The 10,993-nt window shown below is 45.7% G+C and overlaps 1 protein-coding gene across 1 annotated transcript; it reads left to right on the forward strand.

Annotated features, from left to right (window-relative positions):
* Window positions 1-2,320: 2,320 nt before the first annotated feature.
* SAYSD1 (SAYSVFN motif domain containing 1) lies at window positions 2,321-9,964 on the forward strand. Its single transcript, XM_079781662.1, has 2 exons — window positions 2,321-2,858; window positions 9,152-9,964. Exons 1-2 carry the CDS (start codon window positions 2,652-2,654, stop codon window positions 9,494-9,496), a joined length of 552 nt encoding a protein of 183 aa, XP_079637788.1. The 5' UTR covers window positions 2,321-2,651; the 3' UTR covers window positions 9,497-9,964.
* The last annotated feature ends 1,029 nt before the right edge of the window (window positions 9,965-10,993 follow it).

Raw genomic sequence — 10,993 nt, forward strand, 5'->3', positions numbered from 1 at the left:
TCCTGGAGTTGGGGGTCCCCTTACCCCCTTTACCTGATAAACTTTCCTTTTTGTACCAATAGATCTGGGCCCAAGACACTGAAAGGGGATTTCTAGAATAAATGTATAAACTGAACAAAACAAAGGAAGAGAAAGAGAGAGAGAGCAAAGCAGACCTACTCCTGACACCAAGATGGGCAAGAAATTTTCTGTGATTGCTCAATGAGAGGTGATCATAGTATAATGACCATTCTTTTCTGTCTTACAAACTATCTCTAATTATTCAGGGCTCAGTCCTAAAATATCTTCTCTGCTATCCACACTCACTCTCTAGTTATCTCACCTAGTCTCACAGCTTTAAATAACACATATATCCATATATATGCTGATGACTCCCAATATGTATCTCCTGTCCTGACTTTTTCCTGAATTTTAGTTTTTACTATCCAATTGCCTACATTGGATGTCCAATAGGCATCTCAAACTCTTGGCACGTCCAAAATAAAACTATCCATGTTTATTCCATAATCCTCTCTTCTTTATCTTATCCCATTTCAGGAGGGGGGGGGGGGGTCCCAGCATCAATCATTTGATTGTTTAGGATGTGAGTGGGGAGGGGGTGTGGCAAAAATCTGTCATCCCTTCCCCCACCCCCTTTTTCCTAAAAATCCATCATCCTTGATTCATTTTCCTCACACTCCACATTCAACCCATCTGCACATTATGCTGGTTCAAATCTTCAAAATATATTCAGAACTGGAGAATTCTCACCACTTCTATCACTACCACTCTAGCCCCAAGAGTCACAGTCTCTCTTATACTACTGTATTTTCCCTCCTACATTTGCACTATTCCATGGTTCCACCTCCAGCAGCCAGTGCAAGTCTTTAAAAATGTCAGACCTGGCTAGTGTGGCTCAGTTGGTTGGAGTGTCATCCCGTACACCAAAAGGTGGCGGGTTCAAATCCCGGTCAGGGCAGATGTGGGGAGGCAGCCAACTGATGTTTCTCTCCCACATCGATGTTTCTCTTTCTCTCCTTCCTTCTATCTGAAATCAATTCTTAAAAAAAAAAAGCCATTATTATGTCATCTCCTGCTCAGAATCCTCTAGTCCAGGGGTCCTCAAACTTTTTAAACAGGGGGCCAGTTCACTGTCCCTCAGACTGTTGGAGGGCCGGACTATAGTTTAAAAAAAACAAATTCCTATGCACACTGCACATATCTTATTTTGAAGTAAAAAAACAAAACGGCAAAAACACCCGTATGTGGCCCGCGGGCCGTAGTTGGAGGACACCTGCTCTAGTCATTTACTATCACACTCCAAATGCACCACAAAGTGTCTATCATGGCCTACAAGGTCTCACATGACCTGGCCCCTGATACCTGTGCATCTGTATTTTCTACCATTCTGTCCCTCCTTCCCTCTCCTCCAGTTGTACTGGCTTCCCTGATGTTTTGTGAGCAGGTCAAGCACACTACTTGAGGTCGCAGGATCTTTGCACTTGCTGTTTCTCTGACTAAAACACTCTTCTCCAGGTATCTGAATGTGTCACTCATTTCATTTAGAGCTCTGCTCCAACAGCAACTCCTCAATGAAGTCTTTTCTGGTCATTGGCTCCAAACAGCACCACCATGCCTGTTCCTGACTTTACTCTTCTTCATAGCACTAATCAGCACTGACACTGCATTAAATGTAAATATGCAGTTATGCATTTGGTTGTCTGTCTTTCCACTCAGAATGTAAGGACTAAGAAAACATGATTGATTTTATTCACTCCAGCATCTCCAGCGCCAAATACCTGGCATTTGTTTAATGAACAAAAGAATCCATTCTAGTTTTGACTCAAACTCAGCAAGATCCAAAAAATATCTGAGTCTCAATTATGTGAGTGGCACTTAACTAGATGCTTAGAGCTTTAGAAATAGTATACCTGACCTGAATTGTGAACTTCTGGGTGAGTAGTGATTGGGAGAGGGCACAGGGGGCCCTCAGGGGGCCGGAACCGTTCTTTATGCGTAATTACAAACTTATTGAGCCATACACTTACAGATTTGTGAATTTTATTTTAAGCTGCACCCCAATAAGTTTTCAAGTTTCTGATCTATGGGTGCATGGTGGCAAGAGCAATGAGAGGTCTGCAGAGCCTGCCTGCCACGTAAGCAGCGAGAAAGCACCCTCCAAGTACTGACTGGCATTCTCGTTAAAAGGAAAAGGGGAGGCTGTATCCTGTTCCCAGAGATCATGGACCTTCTTCAGTGCCCAGGGACCACCTTTCTCAATCTGGCCCCTGCTACAGGAAGCTTCGCCTGCTGGGGAGCAGATCCCTGAGGGGAGATGGAGCACATGGGAGCCGCCTCCCCCTCCCCACCCCCCCGCCCCAGGAGCCTGGGGCTAGAGAGAGGAAGGATGGAGCAGTCCTTAAGTTTTAGATTCTTCACCATTGTGCCCGAGGAGGTGGACACCGCATCCACGTGCGTTTGGAGGGGCATGTGCACAGACGGCCCACGGAACGTCACAAAGCCGGCGCACGCTGGAACCCGGCGCCCAGTGCGCACGCTCAGCACACAGCCGCGCTACGCAGGCGCACTGCGGCCTGGCGCGGGGCTGCGCGGAGCGCCGGTTCCCAGCGGGCGGGCGCGCTCCCGGGCTCCCAGGAAGCGAGGCGCGCGCCATGGAACAGCGGTTAGCCGAGTTCCGAGAGGCCCGGAAACGGGCCGGGCTGGCGGCCGAACCCAGCACTTCCAGGCAGAGCGCACAAACCTCGGGAGAGAAGGCGGAAGCAACTGCCACTCCAAAGTCAGCCCCAGGCTGGCTCAAACGATTCCTGGTGTGGAAACGGAGGCCCGCGAGTGCCCCGGCCCAGCCCAGCCTCGCTCAGGTGAGAGGAGGGAGGCCTCGCCGGGGACCTGGCTTCGGGGCCGCTGTCGTGGCTCCTCTGGAAACTCGGGCTGAGGCTCCGCCCCTTCCACCACGTGGTGGCTTTCAGGCCCCGCCCCCGTGAGGAGCAGGCTCGGGGTGGAGGCGCGGCCCCGCCCACACACCCTGGCCCACAGGCCACGCCTCCTCTGGTTTCTCCGGGGCCTTCGCTGGAGGGGGCGGGGCTTCAGGCGCCTCCCACCTGCTCCGGGGCTGGGCCTCGGTCTCTGCCACCCCAGTGATAAGTGGATTTGACAGTTTCTTTCCTGCAGCTCCTCATTCCAGGTGGGAAGCGAAGGTCTAGGACAGCGATTTTCAACCTTTTTCACCTCATGGCGCACAATTACTAAAATTCTGTGGTACACCAAAAAACATGTTTTGCCGATCTGCCAAAAAGTGGAATTTTGATTCATTCACAACAGATGGGCTGTTGTTGTGTTGACTGTTGCCATTTTTTAAATTTTGCAATCTAAGGGGAAAGAGGTCAGTGCCCCTAAGTAGTCAGGTATTGTATTGAAAAAAATTCTTGCCGTCCCCCACCTCCCATCCTCCCTGTTGAAAATCGCTTGCCTGGGGTCCTGGAAGAAAGTCCCTCTGCCCTTGAGTTACTAACAACGAGTTGAGTTATCTTGTGACACCCTGTGGCTCTCAGAAACCTCTCCACAACCGTGTTGAGCCACAGCCCTCTGCTAGTGGAGGGTGAAAGGTATAATCAGATGCCAATTAAAAAGTGGCAGTAATTAAGGCTTCGTTTGATTTCGCACCTGGACCACATGCAGCCAGTAACCCACGTTTAAATACAAAACTTGCAAAAGTGTGGTGGCTGTAACTGCCAGAGGCAGCACGCGCTTGTGCGCCGATGTAGAACCAGACTAGGAAAAAGTCCAATACGGAATGTTGAAGGTGAAAACAGTATTTAGATTAGTGTGATAGCGTTCTCCCCCTTTAATCCTGTTGGTAGCTCTTATTTTGCAGATGAACTTATTCACATCTCTCTCTTTCTTTAGTTTTCTCTCATGAATGAAGTGGCCAGGTGAGTTGCACATGAGATTGGAGTATCTAAGGGGGAATACTAGTACAGGACAAAACATCAAGGGAAAATCAGTGCTTTGAGACCATCTGTGACATGGCCTTTGTACCTCAGATGTATATTAAGAGCCAAAAATTCCTTTTGAAATTTAAAATGTTCTGGAGCAGAAATGTACCTTACTCCCTTAATTTTTTGTTATATTAAGTTCATTTATTATTGTACAATATTTGGTTAGGTTTTTTTTTCCAATCTGGATAGATTTTTTTCTCAATCCTCACCTGAGGATATTTTCCCATTGATTTTTAGAGAGTGGAAGAGAGAGGGAAAGACAGAGAAATATCGATGTGAGAGAAACACATTGATTGGTTGCCTCCTGCTTGAGCCCGACCAAGGCCTGAGCCAGAGAGGAGCCTGCAACCGAAGTACGTGCCCCTCATTGGAATTGAACCCGGGACCCTTCAGTCTGCAGGCCGATGCTCTATCCACTGAGCCAAACCAGCTAGGGCCACAACATCTGGTTTTAGGGAATTTTTTTAAAAAACCATGAATTGTTCCTTAAGTTTGATATGTTCTTCCATGACAGGCAGGGTTCTAACTGACTCCCAGAAAAGGTGCTATAGGGTTCAAACAATCCATTTCCTTGTATGCAGTTTGTCTTATTAGAACTCCCTGAGCACAATTACTTAAGATTTTAGAATCCACTTCCCCTACCCTTTTTTCTCCCTGCAGTTAAAAAACAATGTCTACTCCACACAATGAGCTTCTGACTGTATGTCTCATTGTCAAAGGAATATGAGATCACTGAATTGGACCCAGAGAATCTGAACTTGGAGAAAGATTCTCCTGTTAAAAACCCAAAAGCTGGTGGCCTGATAGCAGAATGAGAGGAAATGCTGGACCTACCTGCAGCTGGTTCTTATTAATCAAGCTGTTTCTATCCTAAGCTCATTTTCATGCATTCCCTTATCATTCCTGGGGTTGCTCTGGTGTGACAATTCTCATTAAATTTTCTTTCTAATTTATAATCCATCTCTGCCTAATTCTGGTGGCACACAGTGGCATGTCAGATATCTTAAGCCTTCTATTTGTAATTTTCTATAGTCATTGATAAGGAAGCGCCCACATCCTCCTTCCCCCACTCTCAAATGTCTTTCTTTCTGTGACAAGCTTCTGCCACAATAGGGCAAAAATGCTTGTAACTTTTTTTTAATCCTGTAGAAACCCCCTGCCTCTCTCCCAGGCATATCCCCCACCAGCCACAGGCCACTATCTAGTCCCAGGGTCTACTGCCCACACCTGGCTTGCAACTCCTCACCTCCAACCCTTGGCTCAGGTTGGCCCACTGCTCAAATGTGCTTTTTCTTTGGAGTCACCTGGCTAAGCACAGTCTTTGCATCAGCCCCTCCAATCCAGGAGTCACCTTTTTGTTTCTTCCTTTCCCTCACCACCACTCAGCAAAATCCTATCCTGTGCCCACTGTGTTCCAGCTACTGTCCTAAATCTGGGGGGACACTGTGAAAACGACACACAAAACGCTGCTCTCACAGAACCAGCTTTTGGAGAGGAGACAATAAAAGAAGAGAATGGTGAAAGGGGAATCAGGAACAGACACTGTGGTAGTGAATTGGGGTGAGGGGTGCAGAGTGCTACTTTAAATTGGAGAGGCAGGCAGGACCTCACCCAGGAGGTGACATTTCATAAGGATCCACTCTTGCAGAAACCTGGGGACCAGGCCAAGGCCACATGTGACGTTTTTGCTGAGGTTTATAGGAGCAAGGGAGCCAGCCAGGTGATGTGAGGGGACGGGCATTCGTCTCAGAGGGAGATACTAGTACAAGTGCAGAGGCCCTGAGGTGAGGAGCAGCTTGGTATTTGGGGAATGGAAGTATCTTCTCTAAACCGTGCCTATATGTGCGGTGAGACCACAAACCCTCCCACTTCCACTCAACAGTAGGTGCCCTGGAACTGAAACCAAGGCCAAGCGAGGCTGAGGACGTCCCATATCCCTCCTCTCCTTTCTTTGTCCCTTGGCCAGCTCATTTACTAGTAATCTTCCCCATCTTTTAGCTCTTGACCCTCCCCTTTACCATCTCCCACAAAGGCTCCTAAGTAAGTAACAAGGGCTTTGGAGGGAGACCATTCTCAGATCCTAGACCAGTCTCATGGCTGCCTATCACCAGGTGTGTGACTTGAGGGGAGTTACTTAACATCTCAATGATCCCTTATCAGTAAATTAGGAATAACAGTGCCTTCCTGGATTACAGGAGATCAGGCATTTTGAAGGCACTCAATAAATAAATGGTGGTGCAAGCATTATTTTTGTACTCCCTCAATAATAAAATAAATTCAGTTTGCTATGAATTTCAAGTCATACACATTCAAAATGTATTCTGTATCCATCAGTCCATCATTTCTCTCTGACATCTGGGTCACCACCTTAATCTCTGCCTGGTCCTCTCTCACTGGGCCTCCTGCTACTAACAATTTCCCTACTTGTACCCTCGAAGCCCATTCTCTACCTGGCAGCCAGAGTAGTCTGAAATATAAATCGATTATATTAGTTCCCACTAAGATCAGCAGGGATTTCCCTATTGTGCACATTGTCAAATCCGAAAGGGACCTTTATCTATTTAATAAATGTCTGTTGGGGTGGGGTGTTTGCTGATGATATGTTAAGGGCCTTTACTGAAAAGGTAATTACAATATTGATGCTAAAAAAAGAAGGTTCTAACAAAATAGAATTTCTGAAGCAATATAAATCAGATGATCTGTATTTTTTTTTCAATCCTCACCTGAGGACATGTTCTTATTGATTTTAGAGAGAAAGGAAGAGAGAGAGAGAGAGAGAGAGAGAGAGAGAGAGAGAGAGAGAAGAGAGAAACTTCTTTTGGCTGCCTCTTGCACGTGCCCCAACCAGGACCGAACCCACAACTCAGGTATGTGCCTACCAGTGACCTTTCATTGTACAGGATGATGCTCCAACCAACTGAGCCACCTGGCCAGGGCGACCTGTATATTTTATTGAAACCAAATATAGTTTGTGGTCCCTTTTAAAATGAAGTGAAGAAAAAAAAAAGAACATCATAAAAATAAAATGAAGTGAAGTGAAGAAGAGGAGATATAACTGAAGAAATGAACTAAAAGTTCTTCTGTGGACTGAGAACCTATGTGTGGGTGCTGTGTTTGGCTCTGGAGACAACAAAGGATGGTAAATGGCAGTCTGTGTCTTCATGGTAACAATCTGGGGATACAGGTGACCTATATTAAAAGAGAGACACTTCAGCCCTGGCCAGGTGGCTCAGTTAGGTGGAGCGTCGTCCCCTACACCCAAAAGGTTACGGGTTTGATCCCCAGTCAGGGCAAGTATGGGAAGCAAGCAATTGATGTTTCTCTCCCACATCGATGTTTCTCTCTATCTTTCTCTATCTCTTTCTCTCTTTTCCCCTCTCTCTAAAATCATATCCTCAGGTAAGGTTAAAAAAAAAGAGAGACACTTCAGTATTATTTTACCTCAGGTTTGTTATTTTTTGAGACAATTTCTTTTTTAATAGACATCTGTATATTATTGTATTGTTTGTTCACCACCCCAAGTCAAGTCTTCTTCTATCACCAGTTACCCCCTCTTTACCCTCTCCTCCCTCCCCTACCGCCCTTTCCCTCAGTTAAATCACCATACTGTTGCCTGTGTCGATGAATTTTTTTTCTTTGCTCATTCCCTTCACCTTTTCCACCCAGCCCCTGACAGCTGTCAGTCTGTTCTCTGTATCTGTGAGTCTGTTTCTATTTTGTTTGTGAGTTTAACTTACTAAAATAAATAAATAAAAGAGACACTAGCTGAATAGTTTGGTGCTCAGTGAGAAAGAGCCAGTCAGTGCTCGGGAGGCTGAGGGCACCCTTCTCGGTGGTGGAGAAGGTCAAGGCATGCACAGCACACCAGTCATGCCTGCCTGGAAGGAAGGCAAGGAGCCGGGGAATGGAGAGGAACAGAGGTGATTCCAGGCCAGACGGGCAATGGCCTCGGTAGTGAGACCAGTTGAACTGGAGTAGAGGGTTCATTTATACAGTTTCAGATTGTGCTGTGCAGGAAATTTTTTAGAACATTTTTCAAATGGTAAGTCATGACCCTTTAGTGAGTGGTGATATCAATTTAGAGAAATCTAGTCCTCTGTTAAAATAAAATAAAAAATAGAATAGAAAATGACAGCTTTATATGATGTGAAGATATTTGTTGATTTGTGAAACTTTTTTCTATTTCATATACATACACATACACATACATATACATATACATATACATATACATATACATATACATATACATATACATATACATATGCATGCTGGGTCACAGTATAAAATGTATCTTTTATTCTAGGTCAAACCCAAAGATGTTTGGAAAAAATACTGGAGTAGAGACCCAGCTCCCTAAAACGGCCTAAGTCCCCGTGTCTCCCGTTAGCACCAGCACGGTGGCCTGTGTATTGGCATTTCTATCTGTTGAATAAATGGACGGCCTTGGATTGCAGCCCAAAGAGTTTAAATTTTAACCTCTAGGCAATAAAAATTTGTTGAAGGCTTGTGAACAGGAGGTTGATGGGTGTTTTAGGAGATTCATTTAGCAACTGTATGTACACAGGATGGCGTGGGGAGGGGAGAGATAGGAGGCGAGAGTCCACTTAGGAGGCACTGCCTGGGCCTGGGGATGTGTGGGATGGTCACCGGATGGCAAGGTTGTAGCTGTAACAGCAATTTTTATTTTTTAATATGTAGAGGGAGTTTTCTTTCCTGTTTCTGGTGTAGTCCTCATTTTAGAATCATGTCACTCAAAATTTTAGCTCATCTAATCAAATCAACGAGCATCGATTCTGTGTGAAGCATACGCGTGGCTATTGCATTACCAATTACTGGGGAGCTTCTGTGTGGGGCACACATTAGCTCTTGTTAGCAGCAGACTCGTCTGAGGAAGTGCCTCCCACAAAGGGAATCCATCTGAGTGCTGTAGGGTTTTCATCGTGTCATCTCACTAAGTGCTGACCGGTTTTGGTCCAGTCGGAGCAGGGCACAAGAGCTCTTTGGGAGATGATTGTTTTAGAGAGCAGGGCAAGGAAATAGAAATCAATGAGCCAGAAGCCTTCCGGGGACAATGAGAGCTGCCTCTCCAGATTGGCTTTCATCCTCTCAGCCTCATTACCCTTTACTTCCACCTTTGCTTGTTTGTGTCCTAGGAAGCCGCTCAGCCTGGGAGCAGGACGCCACAGCCCCCACAGAGGACAGCCGTTCCCCCACCGTTGCCGCGGGACCAGTCCTTCCTGACCAGCATCACCTTCTTGAAGGTTCTTCTCTGGTTGATCCTGCTGGGACTGTTTGTGGAACTGGAATTTGGCCTGGCTTATTTTGTCCTGTCCTTGTTCTACTGGATGTATGTCGGGACACGAGGTCCCGGGGAGAAGAAGGAGGGAGAGAAAAGCGCCTACTCTGTGTTCAACCCGGGCTGCGAAGCCATCCAGGGCACCCTGACAGCAGAGCAATTAGAGCGCGAGTTACAGCTTAGACCCCTGGAGGGGAGATAGGAGCAGCTCTGCTGTCACTGGCTAGCCTCCTGCACGTCTTGGCCCTCCTAGCCCTTGGCCGTGGACTTGAGGGTTTGTTCAGGTGCCCCAGACTAAGGACAGCTTGCAGGTTAGTCCTGTGACCGCACAATTCTACCTGTTTCCCTGATCTGCTGCAGTTTTATTTTTGAACTTCTCTTTGGTTTGGGTGAAATTCCCTGAAAGATACTCACTGTGTATCTGATGCAATTATAAAAATTACATACTGGAGAGGAGACCTGTTTGTGTCCTGATTTTGAGAGAGATGGTTCTAGAGCACTACAGAGGCAGTGGGGAGCTGACTGTGAAAATAGCCAGCTGTTGGTTGTGATGGTCAGGTCCATGGGACTGTACACTAAAAGTAAATGTTCTTTGTAAGTCTTTTCATAGTTACAGCATTTTTTTTCCTGAAAAGTTTGAGTTGAAAGTTTTGTTTTTTTCTTTCTGTTTTGTTTTGCTTTTTCGGTCATTAATAGTATTGCAAAAATATATATATATATATATTTACAACAGCTACTTTTTAGAGATAGATCCCATTGCCCATCTCCATCCTCCACTCTCCTCATTGATCCTGCCCCGGCTCAGTGAAGGAAGACGAGAGAAGACAAAGTCCTGGGTGACATGTGGGGAGGGATTTCACCAAGTCAATAAGGGCAGATTTGATAAATAGTTATTAATGATGAAGTCAGCCGGAAAACATTCCCCAGTGTGTACAGAGGGGAGCCCTGGAAGCGGAACCCAGACTCGCTGGCTGCGTGGTGGCTTCCTGTTTAGAGTAAGCAGTGCCTCTGCCCGTGGGCCTCTGGTGAGAAACTGTAAATAGTGGGAATAGGTTTGCTTTCAGTGTTCCTTCTCCTTCCGGTACAGAGTTTGAGTTTGGGTTCATTTAAATTGAGCAAAGAAAACCATTAAAAACTTCTTAATGGATCATACTGAGGAGTAAGAGGACTCTAGTTTTAAAGCAATAGTGTTTTCCAAACTTAAGATTTTAAGCAATTAGTGATTCCTCAGCAGGTTTCCCACTTCAGAATTCAGTTATTAATTCTGATACTATGAAAGTAATTTTAATACCTATGAGATGTTATTAAGTAATGGAGGTCTTACTATTAATTTTTTTTTCATTTTTGCCTGATTTATTTATTACAGCAAATCTCAGCTCAATTTAAAGTTAGCTTTTGTTCATTGAATGCCTGCACTCTGATAGGTGCTTGAGATATGATAGTGAGAAAAGCAGATATACCCCAGTTCACCGAGCATACAGTCTGGTCAGGAGTGGAGTGGTGGATAAAATAAAATAAGCGTTTCCAGTAATAGAGAGAGATAAGTTTTAGTTATAGAAGGAGTACAGAGGAGATGTTCTCAGTTATCACATTTTGTGGCCATCTAACCCCGGGGGTTTCATCCATTGCTGAAAACTGCTATGCATTGCTCCTCTTGACAGCCCTTTGCTGATTGGGAGTTTGGCTGTCCCATTGAGCA

The sequence above is a fragment of the Cnephaeus nilssonii genome, assembly GCF_951640355.1.
Source record: "Cnephaeus nilssonii genome assembly, chromosome: 9".
In the NCBI taxonomy this organism is placed as follows: domain Eukaryota; kingdom Metazoa; phylum Chordata; class Mammalia; order Chiroptera; family Vespertilionidae; genus Cnephaeus; species Cnephaeus nilssonii.